The 19,375-nt window shown below is 58.2% G+C and overlaps 1 protein-coding gene across 1 annotated transcript in view; it reads left to right on the forward strand.

Annotated features, from left to right (window-relative positions):
* Nucleotides 1-19,375, forward strand: part of LOC119111771 (polypyrimidine tract-binding protein 1) — a gene marked incomplete at its 3' end in the record, with an annotated part of 51,361 nt that overhangs the window by 11,604 nt on the left and 20,382 nt on the right. Inside the window, 1 exon segment of the mRNA XM_037235592.1 lies at nucleotides 17,193-17,330. Within this exon segment, the coding sequence (XP_037091487.1) occupies nucleotides 17,193-17,330 (138 nt within the window).

Consider the following 19,375-nt stretch of genomic DNA (forward strand, 5'->3'; position numbering starts at 1 on the left):
CCTCAGTTGGTTTGGTCCAAGAATGGCTACTGCTTTCGCGCGGCCATTGGGGTAACAAGGGAGATCTGCAAGGGTTTATGAAAACTGAATTTTAAGACCTGGCAATTAACGAAATCAGCCAGTGAATAACATGGTTGGATGGACGATTGTTTTCTTTTTGTTAGTTACTTAAACCCACATCTTAAGAACTCAACGATAGCCTGAAATCTTAATTGAAGCAAATTATTGATATTGAAAACAGAATGATAACGCAGATGAACGGACGTCCGGTAATCCTGCGATACCCGAGCTACGATTGAGCAAGATCCATGTGCTCTGCAATCGCCTCGCAAGTCCATTTGGAAGCCTGCGATAGCACGGACTTCCATGCCAGATTAACCATTCGCAATTTACAAGGAGCAGTCCAAAAGAAGTGACCACTATATTTTAGAACTGCTAATGAGCGGATGTTGTTTATTAGACATTATTCTCGATTATTTGCACACATTGACTATCATTGAAAACAATAATAACCCTGTACTGTCACCGGTCAAGGCATCATCGTCCGCTAAATTTGGCCGTTTATTTCGCAGGACTGTGTTGAAAAATGAGGCCTGTTTCCGCCCTCTGCATTAGCAAATACACTTTTGGAATGAAACGATTGTTTCGTTTGGATTGCACTTGCATTTTCATAATCGATAGCAAGTTGCGCATCCTTCGTAAAACCTCTCGAACAGCTAACGAAGCGGACCAACCATTTTCAGGGCAAACGTGGAACAACTTAACCCCCCCCCCCCACCACCCTGAACAGCACCTGAACGTCATAGCAACCCACAATATATTTCCAACGGCGAGATGCCCAACAAGCCGTGTGCCGGGTTTTGGTCGGCAACACTGTTTCTTTGTTTTGCGTTCATTCTGCGTTTTTAGTTTTAATCTTCCGCTTTGACATTTTGTTTGTTTGAACGTCTCCGTCTTCTGTTCGACTTCTTTGTCCCAGAGTGCCGTTTGAACAATGCTATGCCATATCCGCCAATCACCAATCACCAAAACGTATGTCTCGATACCCCGAAACCGTTGCTCGCTCGTGACTGGAAGGACGGCTTTCGCATTTGCGGAATCCCCGGCTACCCAGCGATTTTTGTGCTGGTGTTACGGATAAAATAATTTGGGCCCACTGGGCTTACGAAACCAATGGCACGGAACAGCTGAACCTCTCCTGTTGTGTTCAATCCCACATGATGTCTGATTTCCCCGCCAGCTATCGGATGCACGTGTGTTTATCTCGAGGTCAGAGATGCACGTGCGCCCAATGCAAGCTCTTCCTCCTCTGTTATCTTTCCCCAAACGGTATCGCTGCCTACGCCAAAGATTGCGAAGCTGCTAGTCAGTCTGCCATGGCTCGTATGGGCAAACAACGGGCGAGCGTGAGCCGTACCTGCAGGCTGCCCAACACGCTGACGCGGAGGCGCCCGCCCAGCGACTTGCCTGACCCGGACTGCCGCCAGTGCCGCGCGCTGACCCGGACCGTCGCCAGGGCCGTGCCTGACCCGGACTGTCGCCAGGGCCGTGCCTGACCCGGACTGTCGCCAGGGCCGTGCCTGACCCGGACTGTCGCCAGGGCCGTGCCTTACCCGGACTGTCGCCAGGACCGTGTCCCACCCGGACTGTCGCCAGGGCAGTGCCTGACCCGGACCGTCGCCCGGGCTGTGCCTCACCCGGACTGCCGCCAGTGCCGCGCGCTGACCCGGACCGTCGCCGGTGCCGTGCGCTGACCCGGACCGTCGCCGGTGCCGCGCCTCACCCGGACCGTTGCCGGTGCCGCGCGCTGACCCGGACTGGCGTCAGCGTTGTGCCTGACCAGGACCGTCGTCAGCGCCGGCCGTGCCTGACCAGGACCGTCGTCAGCGCCGGCCGTAGCTCCACCGCGGCGAAGACGCCTGGGCCGGCTCTGCGGCCGCGCTGTGCGGACAATGACATGTCGTTTTGTGGCGGTCCGGCCAAACGCGGCGGCACATGCCCGTCACACGGGTCATCAGCCCGCCTCTCCACCAGGCCCGGTAGTTTTTATCAGTTTGAACTTTCGTTTTTAGTCTCTTGGGTCTCTCGTTTGCGGTTGGACTGAGAATGTGCGGTCTAAAATTAGCCTTGTTCACCGCAACATTTTGTGGGCATGAGCGTAACATTGGGAATATTTTGTAACATGCCGGTATGAACGGAAGGCTTGTTATTGCACGACATTGGAGATACCTGTCGAAAAGTTTGATATAAGCAATACTGGAATAGATCAGATTCTGGCAACAAAATCTTTCGACAGTTTGCTGACAGTGAGCTGCATTAGGACACAGATATTGGTTGATACTGAAACACGTCCGTGCATTTATTAAGATAAAAACTACAGCAAACGGTCAAGCACCGGGCTTCCTCTGTGCATACAATAAAATGAAACGATAAAAAACACCAACAGTCAACCCTGTCAAAAGCGTAAGACAGTGACCAGAGGACAGGGAAGTGACGTACCAACTCCAGACAAGGCTTGTTGCGAAGACCCAGACTCCCACCACTCCAAAAGGGTGAATCCATTACACTGGACAACTGATTTTTGCCGAAAGGTTATAGCCTGCTATACAATGTCATGTCGTGCCCGACCTGTTACAGCCTGCGTCGTTTGGACAGTTGAAAATTGACAGTCCAAGATAAGTCACATGAGTTTTGGATGCGGAGGCCCAGGAACGACAAGGAGTCGTGGCCTTTCTTTTTTGCGGGAACAGAATATCAACCCTAAAGTCCCCCGATTCAGAAATAGCTCCCCAGGGGTTTGCCGCCAACATGGCATGACGCTGTACGCGTATCTCGCAGTCCGCTTGTTACGTATTTTTTCTATGTTACAAAGTACCTAGTAGAATTCGGCCGCTGATTTCGTTCCATCCGCTCTGCCCGTTCACATCTGGTTGGAACTGAAAGTGTCCGGCTGCTCGGCTGCTGCATCTAGTGCTCAGTGCCGGGAGGTGTGTTGAACCCCGTGCCGAGATGCAGCTGCGATTCGAGCGGAGCTTGCGAGTGGTCGGGTCGCCTCGGGCCGTGCTGGCGGTGACGCCCGGCTCACGGGGGCGCGCCGGGCCACCTCCGGACCGTGCTGGCGGTGACGCCCGGCTCACGGGGGCACGCCGGGTCACCTCCGGACCGCGCTGGCAGTTACGCCCGGCTCACGGGGGCGCGCCGGGCCACCTCCGGACCGTGCTGGCAGTGACGCCCGGCTCACGGGGGCACGCCGGGCCACCTCCGGACCGTGCCGGCAGTGACGCCCGGCCAGGGAGCTAGAATCGCCTTTGAACTGGGGTGGGAGTGAAAAATACCGTCGCAAAAAGACCGTGCGGGAGTGAAGAAATCAATTCACAAGAGATGAAGCTTATGAGCTCGTGACTGATGCTTCAGCAAACAAAAACATTTATTTGAAGTTGGCTTGGACGTGTATCAGTATATGCACGTATATGACATGGACGTAATATCAGAAACCTGACAAAACTGTCTTGTTTTTTAACATCTTAGGCCATTGAAGTGAAACAGAATACATTAAAGCATAGTAATTTCATGACAATATAGTGAGTATAAAAACATTAACCCCAATAATGTGATGCTGTACTTTGCACTTCCCTTTCACGGTACTTTTAACACAAAACAAAGCAAAGGAATCCAATAACAATATAACAACAGAAAATTCAACAAGCCTAAAAAGCTCAAGTAAAAACAACTTTCGACTCCTACACATCAGCCCATCCCCAAGTCAAACACAACAGACATACCTCTGGCTTCTGTTAAGATGGGGTCAGGGAAAACAAACACTTTGTCACTGTTTCTTACAAAACACCAATGCTTATTGCCCTGAAAGTAGCCTAACTGCGCCTAACCTAAAGAGGCTTTATTTCATCTCATTCCGTCTAACCTGTTTGTATCACAGCAGCATTTGTGGGTTGCTGATCTAGTACAATTCCTGTTGGCACTTGCCATGCACTTAACCAACTTAACCTAACTAAGAGTAGCCCGTATGTTGAACATCATCTTAACCCACCTATCTGTTGACAGCACCACTTGTAATAAAAACATGATAAAGCTACTTTTCGGCTGGTTTCAACTTGCATTTTTATTCTGTTCATTTCTGTATGCTTGCTGACATCAGACAAAGTTGATGACACACAAATCGAAAGCACCTTCAATCACTTTGAACAACTTATTTTGATTGCTATGGTTAACCTATGTCAAGGGTAATAATGGGTATGCTCCACAAAACAATCCCTGTTCTTCAAAAGTAACATAACTTTTGGATGACCATGCCAGTATTGCTGCTTGCCTTTTCAGCTGCAGCAAATGCATCTATCTAGGCTTGTTGATTCATATTTAATGACAAAGTTTGAGATGTTGGCTTCACATTTTAAATGAGATGGTCCGACTTTTTATTACATACAAATGTTTAACTCATTTTATAATTGCTATGCAGCTTAGAGTATCCCTGTGTTAAAAATATAGTGCATTTGTACAGTAAAGTCATTTGCCAGTCAGCAAACCATGACAACTATAGAAAACATCTGGTTAAAGCAGCCATGAGGGACCACTTCAAGAAATTTGGTACAAGTTATCAAGAATATCGAACAAAATAAGTCCATTGCATGTCTTATGACATGATTTGTCTTACGACAAAACTCAAGTGAATCAAAACAGAACATGGCTAACTCTGGTTACCAATCATGTGTTGGAGGCAGGTAAGGTAAGCAATTACTTGGTTCATAAAAGACTTACTGGCTTCTTCCTGCTCCCTCAAAGTAAAAAGTCAGTACCTTTTGCATGGTATGCGGGCAGACAGAGTCATCACACTCACCCCCCCCCCCAAATACAAATAAAATCTTGCCCATCAACCAACGAAATTAAAATGCAAAACAAGTAAGAGGTGTGCATGATAAACATCTCCTGTGGGCAGAATTTCGCCATCAAACACTTCTGTATTCGCTGCATGAGGTCTGTCCCAAAGCTGTGTATGACAGCATTAGGATAGCCCTGTCAGGTAGCTTGGTGAGTTAGACGCTCGAAAGGCTTAGATTTATTATTACTAAGCACCGCCGTGAACCAAGAAAACGGTTAACCGAGGGATTTAACAGGGCAAAAATGGCGGCAAAAATAAGTTCCATGCTTCAGATTGTCTCCTTCATTCCCTGTGAACTGTTCACTGTTGGGTGCAAATCAAGCATGTTTGGGCGGCCGGCGAATTAATCCAATTTATGTGTGAAATACGTGCAAGTTTGCAGTTGGAGCATCTTGCAGAGGAAATGGTCAACACTTTAAGCAACAGGTGGTACCTCTAAAGGCAAGCGAAAAGGAAGGAAAAATTAAGTGGCATCACACTGGTATGGATACCAAGAAAAACAAAAGTAGTTATATAAATATACAGACTAATCCTGTTCTGGCAAAATTTTGTAATCAGCTGATTTGACTTCAAATCTGTTAACAAAAGGGCTCAAATGGTGATACTCATCTTGTAAATCTAATTCAGAAGACATTTCTTGAATTCTTCACTCCTGCATTTCGGAAGTGATGCAATTTAGCGGTCAAGTTTCCCCGGGAAAAAAAGAGATGCGTTGAGTTAAATTCTCTACCAGGTCTTGCTGGTGTTTGCGCCAAGCTCTGTTTTCGTGGTGTGGTGGTGAGACCAAAAAATAGGGGATGTGTGAAAACCTTGCGTTTGGCACACAGCTGCCGATTGTGATGCATTTTGTAAACAAACCAAACTTAATGCGTGCAAGCGCTGGAGTTGCTGGGGTTCTTGGGCTTGGAGGTACCTGGCGCCCTTGCTCTGTGCATACATAGACATGATTGAGATGTAGGTGAGGCAGGACATAGCCCTAGGTGTCCAGATTCTGTGGAGCCTCGTTTATGCTTGGTGGTTTCAAGTGAGCTCGATTTTGGATAACATCTGAAAAGCTCAGAAAGCGAAGTAGGGGTTTGGCATGTGCGATTGGACAATGTCAGGAAGGAGTGAAAAAAATCACATAAAATATGGGGAAAAGGAGTGAAAAATTCCTCCTCATAAGGTGTTGCTTTACACCCAAAGTCGGCAATTCTAGGACACTGCGCCCGGCTCACGGAGGCACACCGAGCCGCTTCCGGACCGCCTCCGGACCGTGCTGGCAGTAACGCCCGGCTCACGGAGGCATGCCCGCCCGTCATGCCCGCCTCCGGAAAGGTCGGCTCATCCAGTCGTCCGCCGGCAGGTGGGAGGTTGTTTCACGGTACTGCGTCAGGCACGACACAACAGGCACGGGGGATAACGGCCCCGGTGGTATTCCCGGTACGACACGACCGGTATCGGGGACAGCGGCCACGACATTACCCGCCGCACGACACGGCTGGTAGCGGCGGTCTCCTGCAGTCACCCGTCGCTGGCCGGGGATGCCAACCTCCAAGTACCATTTCTGGGTTGATGGAAAAATGGTAAATGGCAGTGTTATGCAGTTAAGCGTAGATAATGGTGCATTCATCGCACATGTTTTGTGAACATATCATCCCACTTTTGCGAGCAAATTGTCCCAGTCACGTGAAGACTCATGGCTATGATGTCAACTCTGAAGGCTTTCTGATCCATTTTTACGACGTTTAACTTTTTTGCTGCTTGTTAGCAATGAATGGTGAGTTGGGTGTAAAGTGACAGTCCTGAAGCACACAAGTGTCAGTCTGGGTTTGGCAATGGCCTGCTCATGGCCAAAAGCTAGCATCATTTCATCCCTGCTCCCCAAACCATAATTATTCGACTCTTTGTTCACGGACGTTGCAGGAACTTTTACATGCACCGGCTATTTAACGACCTTAGCAGCTCAGATCGGACGCCATGAAATTCCTTCGACGACAGGTGAACAACCGATTTTTGTTTCGTGGCTCTAACGCAGTTAGGGGTCAAATGGCCAATGGTTGCCAAAACTAACCCGTGGTGCGCGGGTTCCCTGTACCCCGTGGCGCTGCCGTTCGATGAGGCTAACGCATCGCCCGCCTGTGCTGTCTGGCCTTGTTTGCGCCTCTCGGTCGGCTGGTGGCTTCTTCCTGTCCTCACCCAGCGCATGTGCTGTCTGGCCTTGTCTGCGCCTCTCGGTCGGCTGGTGGCTCCTCCCTGTCCTCATCCAGCGACGACTCCGACTTTGGCAGCGGGCCAGCACCCCCTCCCCTCCCCTCCCCTCCCTCACCGACCGGTCGTGTTTGTGTTCGACGATGCGGGCCGCCGCTCTCCCTCTCATGGCGGCGGCAGACGCGTCCGAACCTCCCCCCCCCCCCCCTCTCCTCCGGGAGCGGAGCCACGGCCATCACTCTCCCTCCTCCACCCATGGCGGCGAGAGGCACGGACACCACTCTCCCTCCTCCACCCATGGCGGCGAGAGGTACGGACACCACTCTCCCTCCTCCACCCATGGCGGCGAGAGGTACGGACACCACTCTCCCTCCTCCACCCATGGCGGCGAGAGGCACGGACACCACTCTCCCTCCTCCACCCATGGCGGCGAGAGGCACGGACACCTCTCTCCCTCCTCCACCCATGGCGGCGAGAGGCACGGACACCACTCTCCTTCTTCCACCCATGGCGGTGCCACTGATGGCGGTGAGAGATACGGTCACCACTCCCCCTCCTCTACTCCTGGTGGTGAGAGGTACGGCCACAGCTCCTCCCCCTACCCCACGCCTCCCACGTCGGTGGGAGACACGGCCACCATTCCCCCATCTCATGGGAGCGCAAGGCAGAGGCTCCCTGCCCGCTCTCAGGGCGGTGGCAGGCCTGGCCTCCCTCTCGCTCTTTGTCCGGCAGCCGGCAATCGATTAAATCAGTGGCGCCGTGGCTGCCGAGCTCATTTGGGCGTCGGCCGGCCGGCGGTGACAGCTCCACACCGGCTTTGATCTCATTCCAGATAACCAATCATACGAGCGGGCCGTCGGTCGCCGGTCGGTGGCCCAACTGCCGGCTCAAATCACAGACCAATTCTGCTCCAGCCGGTCACCGCCGTCGCCGCCGACGCCGTGCCCCTCCCCTCTCGTCCCCGGAAGGGCTGGCCTGAGCGGCTTGGCCTGGTCGGTTGGCAGTAGGAGTCGCCGCCGGCGCCGGAGGGGCCTGAGGCACCGGCCGCTGCGGCGGATGGGCCGGGCTACAGCCCAGGCTCCCGTGATAAGCCCGCACGCGGCGACTGGCTGCTGCGCTCCGCTGTGGCACGGGCGGGCAGGTACCGGCGACTGGAACCGGTGCCGCTGTGGCACGGGCGGGCAGGTACCGGCGACTGGAACCGGTACCGCTGTGGCACGGGCGGGCAGGTACCGGCGGCTGGAACCGGTACCGCTGTGGCATGGGCGGGCAGGCACCGGCGACTGGAACCGGTACCGCTGTGGCACGGGCGGGCAGGTACCGGCGGCTGGAACCGGTACCGCTGTGGCACGGGCGGGTGCTGTGCAAGCGTCGGCAACCGGAGCCGAGCTGGCTGGTAACCTTGGGTGGGCGGCTGACGCTACCATGTGTTGACATAGAGGTTTATCGGTATTTATAGCCCCTTCGCTGCTGACCCGTCTGGCAGGCATTTGGAGGTTTCGGGTGCACCTAAGTATCATTGCTTGCAGCCTTTCCGTCGCCTCCGTCAGCTCCTGGCGTCCCGTTGGGAAGATCTGGCCTCGGCGTCGGATGGCGACTGGCATGGAAATGGAATCTACTGTGGCTGATCGGATGGTGGGGATGTCGGGTCGGAGAATGGCTGGTGTGTCGAGTTTGCTATCGGCAATCGGCCAGCCAGACTCGAGGTCGTGGCTGGTTATGCCCCAGTTCGACCGCACGACCCAGTTGCGCCGCTGCCATCGCTAGTTGCCCCCCAGTCGAGTTACTGACATCGCTTTTCACGCTGCAGTTCGACCGCTGGCATCACTGATCGCGTCTCAGTCGGGCCGCTGCCATCACTGATCGCGTCTCAGTTGGGCCGCTGCCATCACCGATCGCGCCTCGCCCGGGCCGCTGCCGTCACTGATCGCACCTCGGCCGGGACGCTGCTGTCACTGATCACGCCTCGGTCCGGCCGCCGCCGTCGCTGGCGATGCCGTAGTCGGGCCGCTGCCGTCGCTGGCAACTCCGTAGTCGGGCCACCGCCGTCGCTGATCGCGCGTTGCCTGGGCCGCTGCTGCCGCATTTGGGCCGCTGTCATCGCTGGCGACTCCGTAGTCGGGCCACCGCCGTCGCTGATCGCGCCTTGCCTAGGCCGCTGCTGCCGCATTTGGGCCGCTGTCATCGCTGCATTGTTGACGCCCGGTGCGGGCCGGCTTGGGACCTGTTGATTGGGTCCGGCCCGGGCTGGACTCGATCCTCCGTCGTCAGCCAGATTGCGTGCCGTCCTCCGGGAGCGATGCGGCTTGGCCGAACGCCTCCCTCTGGCTCGGTCACGTGGTCGCCGCTGCCGACGCAACGCCGTCCGGCGGAGAACGGTGCGGGGGCGGGTCTCGCGGAAGCCGAGTGGCCATTCTCGCCGCGGCGGCCGCTGGGCGCGACGGACGTGATGTAGAGGGTGCGGCGGCCACCGGCACCGCTCCAATATGCGGCCGTCGGCGGTCCCGTTCGTCTGTGATAAATGGCTTGGTTTTAACCAATACCATGTCGCAGACGGTGGGACGACGCTAACGATGCGTATGCCGGTGACCCCACCATTTCACGAGGCTCGTGAGCGTGAGTACCGCTCGCTGACGCCGCTCCGTCAGGCCTTTTTGCAAACCGGGCGGGAGTGGTGTTCTCCTTCAGAGTTCTGTGTAGAAATGGTGCGCCCCGACAGCGACTCCTGTGGAGTTTGGTCGCCATGCGGCACCACCTGCAGGCAGCACGTATCGTTGCAGGCTACCGGAACATGGGGGGAGAGTCGCAGCCCCTCACGCTTGGCCCACGCCCCACCTCTGTTGCCGGCTCCGGTGACAATTAATGCCGTCGGCGCTCCCTATCTGATATACGGTATCGGCGCCGCTAATATGATGGGAGCTGTACACTAGCTGTATCGCCTGTCCACGCGGGCCACCTGCGGTCGAGGCTGGCGTCCTGCAGGCCGGCCACCTGCTGTCGAGGCTGGCGTCCTGAGGCCGGCCACCTGTGGTCGAGGTTGGTGTCCTGCAGGCCGGCCACCTGCGGTCGAGGCTGGTGTCCTGCAGGCCGGCCACCTGCTGTCGAGGCTGGCGTCCTGAGGCCGGCCACCTGCGGTCGAGGTTGGTGTCCCGCAGGCCGGCCACCTGCGGTCGAGGCTGGTGTCCTGCAGGCCGGCCACCTGTGGTCGAGGCTGGTGTCCTGCAGGCCGGCCACCTGTGGTCGAGGCTGGTGTCCTGCAGGCCGGCCACCTGCGGTCGAGGTTGGTGTCCTGCAGGCCGGCCACCTGTGGTCGAGGCTGGCGTCCTGCAGGCCGGCCACCTGCGGTAGAGGCTGGCGTCCTGCAGGCCGGCCACCTGTGGTCGAGGATGGTGCAGGCTGGTGCAGGCTGGTGCAGGCTGGTGCCTGCAAGCCGACCGGTGCCGATCTGATCCAGGGGCCGGAACAGGGCGGCCTCTGGGGACCTCAAGGAGCCTATCTGGATACGCGGTAGGCTGGGCTGTTAGCAGTCGGCCGGGCCAACTGGACACTGCTCTGAGGAACTCTACCCCGCTAGCCAGATCGCCCAGGGGGGAAGACCAGCAAACCCGCGGTGGCAGCGACCCGCAGCGACCCGCAGCGACCCGCTGCCACCTGCAGCTCTGTGGGTCGTTGTTTCGGTGGCGGAGCCGACTGGATAGCTCTGGTGTGAGTGCCGTCACTGATGGACTGCTCCTATCGGCGAACAGGATTTCTGAGCCGCATCAGTGTCCAGATCAGCTGGGTGGCCCGAAGCCAGCGCTGTCCAACAGCGGCCCGGCACGTCTGAACAGCGCCCCCTTGTGGGGGAGCAGCGCCCCCTTGTGGGGGACCCCAGGTCTGGCTGGCCTGTGTACCGCCAACAGAAACACACTCTCAGCCTTGTCTAATCTCCATCCTTCTGTCAGTTTCTTGGCGCGTTAGCTATGAGAATGTTTTGTATGCAGAATGGTCTTGACTGGAAATTTTTACGTATTTGGAAGCTTTAAGGCTAACCGTGACTTAAGATTGGAAAGCTGGACGACATTCACCCTTTCTCTGACACTTGCCATGTTCCGACAGCAAGGCACGTCAAGTCCAGGCCTTGGTCAAGCCTGTCCAAGTCTATCGTCATGGATATTCTCATATAATGTCTTCATTTCTTTGAGTGATCACTTGCATCCACTTTTTGTTGTCCGGCCCCTCCGCTTTCATCCCACCGAGCTGGGAAAGGGTGAACGTTGTCCAGTTTCCCATCGACGTTGGTCCGGTTTGAGGCTAGACAAACCAGCAATGCTTTCCCAACCAGCACTTCCTCTGCCTTGAAAGTCCGGACGATAAACTGGCTGGGTCAGGAGAGGGGCCACGCCGTGCCTGAAGGCTGCCGGCTGTGCTCGATGGCTGGTGAGGCGGCTGTCCAAACTGGCGACCAAGCCAGACCGGGCTGAAACGGCGAATCGACGAGGGCCTTTCGCTGCAGCACACGACACCGCGGCTCATCTCAGCACACTACACCGCACCGCACCGCACCGCACCGCACCGCACCGCACCGCACCGCACCGCACCGCACTGCACCGCACCGCACCGCACCGCACCGCACCGCACCGCACCGCACCGCACCGCACCGCACCGCACCACGCCGCAGCGCCGCGGCTGCCTGGCCGCACACCGACAGTCAATACAGCAGCCGCGTCGCCTTCGCCGTGGCAGTGGCAGCAACGACGTCTCACGGCTGGTGTCGACGCTGTCGGTACGGCCGCGCCCCGCCGTTGCGCCAAGTGACGGACGCCAGTGAACCACGACATGACCGGCCGAGCTTCGCTGAATGGCCTTAGCCCGATCGATCTCAGCCTCAGCGGCTTGAGGCTGGACCCATTCGGCTACGACGCGTCGCGGCGAGGTCTCTAGTGCCGCGGCCGGTCGGCCGCCTGCGGCCGTCCCATCCGACGCGACCGCCGCTGCAGACTCGGGGCGTTCGAGGGGCCGGAGCGTGCTCCGAAGACCGACGCGACGGCCGCTGCAGACTCGGAGCGTTCGCGGGGCCGGAGCGCGCTCCGAAGACGCATCGCTCACGGAGGGCCGCGTCTTGGACCGGGCTGACAGCGGTACAGCGGTGGGATGGCGCGCCGCCGTTTGCTCCGCGTGTGGCCCGCTCTGCTCATGGCAGTCTGCGTAATGTGCCGGGCCGGCCGCCAGCCGGGCTCTCCGTGAAACAGGCGTGCCTCAGCGTAACACAGAACCTCAGCGCTCGAGTCAGTTTTCGGGCGTTGGCATGACGCCTGGTGCACTCTGCGGGAGCAGGTTTTAGGTGCCGCGTCGGCGCCTCACGCGCAGCGTCGCGGCTCACACATCTCGCTTGTGATGGCGGAGGGTTGGCGGCCCTGTCGCACATTTGAACAGCCGCCACACGGCGGAGGGGGTGATGCGCGGCACTTCCACTTGCAGAGCTTATGACGGCGCGCAGCTGGCGAACCGGGCTGGCCCGGTTTGTCAGGAGGGGCGGTCGCCGGCTGTGCTCCTTGCTTCTCGGTCTAGAACGTCAACACCGCGATACGCGCCACCTATCTCAGACTAGCTGTCGGCACCCGTGGAGTGCGCCACGACAAGCCAAGTAAGGCACGGCCTCAGATCACCGACGGCTGGCGCCACCGACGTCTGGGCTGTGGAGCAGTGTGTTTGGACTGCACTCAGTACTTGCACAAACAGGAAACTTAGGTGAGGTTATTTGCTCGCAACGTGGGCCGCAGGTATGTAAATGAACCGCCACATGATTAGTGTGCGGATGTGTACTGTGCCAATGAGAACTTAGGAAAACGTTTGAAAGGATAAGATTTGCTCGTGCACTGCAGTAAAATTAATCCAGCCGATCGAAGATCAGATGTCAGGCCGAAGAAACACTGACAGGCGAGCCAAAATGCAAGCGCGCGGGCGGACAGGTCACATAACGGCACCTGTGGTGAGCCGCCGGCCAGCGTCCCGTACCGCTGTCTGGGGGCGGGCGTGGCGGGCAGAGCGGCCGGGTCGGGACGGCCGTGACTCGGCAGCCGCCGACGCGCCGACGGCTCCCACGGGCCGGAAGGCGATGGGTTTGCGCCGTGCTGACAGCCGTCTGACACGCACGACCGTCGCCGTCTGCCGGCCGTCGAGCGGGCGGTGCTGCGCCAGCCGGGTGGCGTCTCCGCGCCGGTCGCCGCCGCCGTCGCCGCCGCCGCCGCCGCCGCCGCCGCCGCCGCCGCCGCCGCCGCCCTGCCGCGTCCGGGTCGCTCCAGGTGGCGTGACGCCCGGCCGAACGGTCGGCCGCCGCGCCGGCGGGTCGCGCCGCGGGACGGCCCTGTTGTCATTGGATTTTGGCCGGCTTACATTGGCGGCGCCTGACGCCGGGCGTCGGAGCCGCCTCGCTGTCGTCTGCGGCCGGCGGCGGCCGGATCGATCCCCGGCCTACCCTCCGCTCGGCTGCGACGGCTCGGGACCGCCGCCGGCGTGTTGACAGAGCTGTCGGTCCGTCGCCGGCGTCCCGCTGCCGGTCTGGTGCCTAGAGGACTGTCAACGCCGGCGGCGGTGCCGAGCCGCCGCGCGCACGCCGCGCATTCCTATGCCAGTGGAATCGACGAGCCCGGTGTGTCACCTAGCGCGGATTTGCCCCGACTGGATTATACGCAAACTGTGAGAATCCAATCGGCTAACTGCCAAAGACGGCGCTCGTGGTCCATCGGCGGCGATGTTTCCCTTAGAGCGACAACAATCTGTGTTCCACGCCCATAGTACGCGATGTCCCGCATCATGATGAGTTTACAAGCCTTGAAGTGTCAAAACAAGATACCGCACCTGAATTAGCCGGTCGCATTGTTTGGTGCTACTGGTTCGACAAGCGGCTATTGCAGCGTGCTGGGGGACAGAGTTCGCCACACACTGCTATTGCTTTTTTCGCTTGCCGTGCGCACACCAGAGCTGAGCGACCGCTTCATCCGCCTGGTGCCGCGGGGACGCAGAGCAGTCGGCAGCGGGTGCGACGGGTTGGCCGAGCGGCGCCGGCCATGGCCGGGGCGCACCCCGTGTCGCTGGGTCGGTCGTGACCGTGACCGGTGCGCGGCGGCGGTGCGGCCACCCGCCGCCGCCCGGCGCCCGGTGCGTCGCCGCGTGGTCGCGGCCGGCCGCCCGTGACAACGCCTGCGCCGTCGGGGTGGTCCGGCGCACCGCCGTCGGGGTGGTCCGGCGCACCGCCGTCGGGGTGGTCCGGCGCACCGTCGGGGTGGTCCGGCGCACCGTCGGGGTGGTCCGGCGCACCGCCGTCGGGGTGGTCCGGCGCACCGCCGTCGGGGTGGTCCGGCGCACCGCCGTCGGGGTGGTCCGGCGCACCGTCGGGGTGGTCCGGCGCACCGCCGTCGGGGTGGCCCGGCGCACCGCCGTCGGGGTGGTCCGGCGCACCGTCGGGGTGGTCCGGCGCACCGTCGGGGTGGTCCGGCGCACCGTCGGGGTGGTCCGGCGCACCGTCGGGGTGGTCCGGCGCACCGCCGTCGGGGTGGTCCGGCGCACCGCCGTCGGGGTGGTCCGGCGCACCGCCGTCGGGGTGGTCCGGCGCACCGTCGGGGTGGTCCGGCGCACCGTCGGGGTGGTCCGGCGCACCGCCGAGACAGACCGCCGGGACAGACCGGCGCACCGCCGGGACGGGTCCGCGCACCGCCGGGACAGGCCGGCGCACCGCCGGGACGGGTCGGCGCACCGTCGGGACGGGTCGGCGAACCGCGCCGACCCCCGGCCGCGGTCGCCTTCGTAATGGTTCGAGGGACGATTATCTTTGGCCGTCATCGATCATGGGGACGAGTCCGGCGGCGCTTTCCGGTGCGCGAAACTCGTGCCGCCGTCCGGCCGGCCGTTCGCAGCCGGAACAAAGCGTCGTCTCGCCGCCACCGGCGCCGGCCGGTGTCTCAGGCTGGCGGTAGACGCCCTCACCAGTGACGTACGCCTCTGTTGGCCGGAGGCGGCGTGCTTTGCGGCCGTTGATTTGCGAGCTCTGGGGTGCGGGCAGCTGGCGCCGGCTCTGGTGGAGCCGCGGTGGAATGTGGGCTGAATAGGCCGGCGCGGCCGGCTGTGTTGACCTGGCCGTGCCCGACCGCCAATGCCCGCCGCCTGCCGTGGCGGGGCGCTCGCACGGTCCCAGTGTACTGTCTGCATCCGCACACCACCCGCCATAGCATTTTGTGCTATCGCCCTGTTCAGTGTAACTCGCCATCGACAACGCCACTTTACGGTATACCCTTTTCCACATCATGCCTGCGACGTTACTCAGCCAGCGTAGCTTACATCCTATTCTCCTCTCTCCACCCGTGCCAACTCAGCCGCCAGGCTCCCGTCTCCCGTCCTCCCCACCGACTCTTCCGGCCATGCATTTGGCCTCTGTTTTTTATGGTTCTACCCTTGCCCTTTCCCCGCCCCCCCCCCCTCCCCTCCCCCACCGCCCGTCTCTCCCGCGGCTGTGCCGGCTCCGGGCCATTTGCCGGTCGGCCGGGCGACGGCAGCTCCCAGCGGCGCCACGTCCGGGAACATGTGGGAGTGGCGCGGCGCCGTCTGCCGCGATCGCCGCGTGCACGTCCGCGCCGCCTGGTAACGGCCGGCCGCCGGCGGCTGGGCCTTGGCCGAGGGTGTTGCACTTGGCCGCCGCCGGCCGTCGGTCACAGGGAGGGGCGTCGGCGCCACGCTCGCCCTAGGTGCGTGACGGCGCCGCCGGCCGGCCCGTCCGTCCGGCGCGGGTGCGGCCCGGCTGCCGGCGGCCCGCGCGCTCCCAGGCCGGCCCGGCTGCGGCCGCCCGCCGCCAGGCGGCCGGCCGGCCTGCCAGCCTTGACATTGGCGCGGCTGGCGGGCTGACGTGGCGGCAGCCAGTTGCCACAGCGCCGTCCCGCTGAGTGCCGTGCCGCCGCTGCTCCGTGCGTTGCCGTGTTCGGTCTCTTCTCCTCTATCCACCTCTCTGTCGCTTTCTCTCTCTTTCTCGCGTTCTCCTCCGCCTCTGTCATGCATCTGAATATGGACGTGGACTCCACTGTCTCCGCCGCCGCCGTCTCCGCAGCCGCCGCCGCCGCAGCCGCCGCCGACGCCGGCGCCGCTCGGTCGACCCTTGTGAGTGTCGCTGCGCTCTTGAGCTGTGCGTGCGTGCGTGCGTGCGTGCGTGCGTGTGTGCGTGCGTGCGTGCGTGTGTGTGTGTGTGTGTGTGTGTGTGTGTGTGTGTGTGTGTGTGTGTGTGTGTGTGTGTGTGTGTGTGTGGTGTGTGTGTGTGGGTGGTGTGTGTGTGTGTGGTGTGTGTGTGTGTGTGTGTGTGTGTGTGTGTGTGTGTGTGTGTGTGTGTGTGTGGTGTGTGTGTGTGTGTGTGTGTGTGTGTGTGTGTGTGTGTGTGTGTGTGTGTGTGTGTGTGTGTGTGTGTGTGTGTGTGTGTGTGTGTGTGTGTGTGTGTGTGTGTGTGTGTGTTGTGTGTGTGTGTGTGTGTGTGTGTGTGTGTGTCTTCGGCATATGCGGGATGTGTTGCCGCCGACCCGTGCTGTGTGACAGACATGGGACTTTGACCCTGGCGCCCCCGCGCCAGCGCTATGCCCCCACATGGATCCGTCCGGCACACAAGGCCAGCTGCACTGCGTCCCTCAGCCTCGCCCTGCCCTCGCCACCCCACATACAGGCGTCGTCGGAGCCCACACGGCTCGTCGAGTTCGGGCTGCCATGTCATGCCGCACTGCGCCAACTGTGACATGGTCACGGATATGCCATGCATACGCATATGTCGCGTCATACGACTACCGGCTTGATGATGTCAGTAGGCGCAAAGGTGGCCTTTCAGTCAATCTTGGCGCAGATGGAGGAACGTCTCGCAAAGTGGGAGTGCCGACACGAAATTTGGATTCGATTCTCTCCACGCGAACCCATTAGGGTTAATGTTCAGTATTCACTGAAAGTTCGGATGGCAGGACACCTTAAGACATACGCCCACGCCTATGCCGATGACTCCTGGCTTATCACACGGCTATACCTATTTGGTATTCCATGCTCCCTTTTCTCACGTGCATGTGTTGTGCATGTTTAGAATCCTTACCCAGGATCTTCCTTGTTGCAGGTGAAACTGGACAACAAACCAAGTCGCGTGGTGCACATCCGCAACATCCCAAATGACGTCAGCGAAACCGAGGTTATCCACCTGGGTATGCCCTTCGGCAAGGTCACCAATGTCCTCGTTCTCAAGGGCAAAAACCAGGTAATAGTGCTGGGCCGTGTTATCGCCCACGCCAGGCGTGTGACATGCGGAGAATCTCCGCTCTTCCTGTTGGTGGTGAGGGATAGCGACCGATGAAAGGATGGGAGGGGAGGGCTGAGGGCGTTGGTAATGTCGAACTGGCTTAGATTCGGTGGTCTTCGTAGAGCTGTCACTTTTTTGAAAGTCCACCTCGGCCCGGTGCCCAGACGTGAAGAGCAAAAGCTCAGCATAGCAATTTTCTGGGGAGATAACTGCTGAGACCGGCGAGGAAAGTGGCGATGAAAATTTTATGGCTGCTATGCTAGATATACAACTAGAGCTGTTTCTCACTGGTGCACAATCTCGCCTGTTCGACTCATCTGTCATTCGGCAAATAAGGCCATCCAGCTCCCCAAGATTTTTTGTCCATTCCTACAGTGTTTCCTGGGGAGGCGAAATTCCACCTGCGGCTGTTAGCATTTTGGGTCATTGAGGAGACATCTGCTTCTACAGCGTAGATTACAGTATCGGCCTGCACACACGCTGGTGAAATTTTTGAAAGTGAATCGATAGCTCACAGAGGAACAAATTTTCCACGCGCCTTCCTTTCGCTGGCTGCTTTTCAAGAGATAAGATATGTCGCGACATTTTAGATGGAAACAAAGTCCACAGCTTGAAAATGTCAAAAACAATCTGACAAAAACCATAAATCTGAAGATCCTCTTTAACAAGCCAAGCCACAGAATGAAGGCCCTTCTGTCATATATTCCTTATCTGGGCCCTGCTGCCGTCCACCGTCTTGCCAAGAGCGTTGCCAAGGGAACACAAAGTTAACAAAAGCTCCTCCTATCGTGCCTCCCCCCAAAACATCTCTGGACATAGCTTTCTTGTTAACAAGGGCATGGCTTCCTTCGTTTTATTGTTATTTTTACCTTGTAATCACAACAGAAACCAGAAGCTAGAGTGAGACGAATTCTCTTTGCATTTTTAAGTCATTAATGTGTAGAAATCAGATGTCGAATAACCGCACGTAGGTGGGTTGTAGATCGATAGGCTTGACGCAAAATTGAAGGTGAAAATTTGATCGTATATGGAGTGGTCAGTAATGTGTATGAACATGGCCAAACCATGTTTGTCTGGAAATGTTCAACGTTGAGGCAGAATCGATAAGTGATACAACTTATGCAGCGTTCTTTTTTAACACGCGCGCTCGCAAATCTTAGCAATAAAAACCTCGACACCAGGCGTTGCAGTCTCCGTAGTCCGCTGAGCTACGATGGGTCATGGCCAAGAGTTAGCCCAGCGGCTAACTCTTAGCCATGACCCGTCGTTGCACAAAAATGATGACGATTTCTGAAATAATTACCTTGAAGCACTTCAATCGATTCGCGATATAAATTATGCGACCTAGTTTTGAGCATGCGCACTGGCAGATCGTAGTAACATAAACCTCGACGCAATGCGTTGAAGTCTCCGTAGGCCGCACGGCGTCGGCCCAGCAGCTAATACTGAGCCGTGGCCAACGTGTGGACAAAAATGATGACGTTTCGGAACGAAGTACCTTTGAACGCTTCAGGACATTAAATCTTACGGTCAGAAGGCAGTCTGGGCGCATGTTTCATGTGTGCGATTTTTAGACTGATGATAAGAACGGATTAACTCTTAAAACGCCGCGAAGTGGTGGTGGAATCTGGTGGTAGAACTGAAAGAGTAAAGGTAGAATCTTTCTTTTTCGTATTTCTGAACTTTTCATCTGTCTAGAAGACAGATTAACACGGCGCCCACCGTATGGTGGCACTTGCAGTGGCCGACCCCGTTCGGTTTGACTGAAGATGCAACCCAGGCCATCGCTTTCCTTGCTCTCAAGGTTGCGGGCGGTCACGTTCAAACCTTTTGCTGCCATTTGTTTTACTAATCCATTCTGAAAATGAGCGTTCTCAGGCAAACATGGGATGGCTTTTTTGGCTTTTTATACTCACTTCGGCCCACTCTGTTCCACAATAATGAGATTACCACTACACTCAACAATACTTGAGACCCCTTATTTCCTTCCGGGTAAGGGGGCC

This window comes from Pollicipes pollicipes, unplaced genomic scaffold (genome assembly GCF_011947565.3).
Source record: "Pollicipes pollicipes isolate AB1234 unplaced genomic scaffold, Ppol_2.1 Scaffold_7261;HRSCAF=8764_pilon_pilon_pilon, whole genome shotgun sequence".
Taxonomy (NCBI): domain Eukaryota; kingdom Metazoa; phylum Arthropoda; class Thecostraca; order Pollicipedomorpha; family Pollicipedidae; genus Pollicipes; species Pollicipes pollicipes.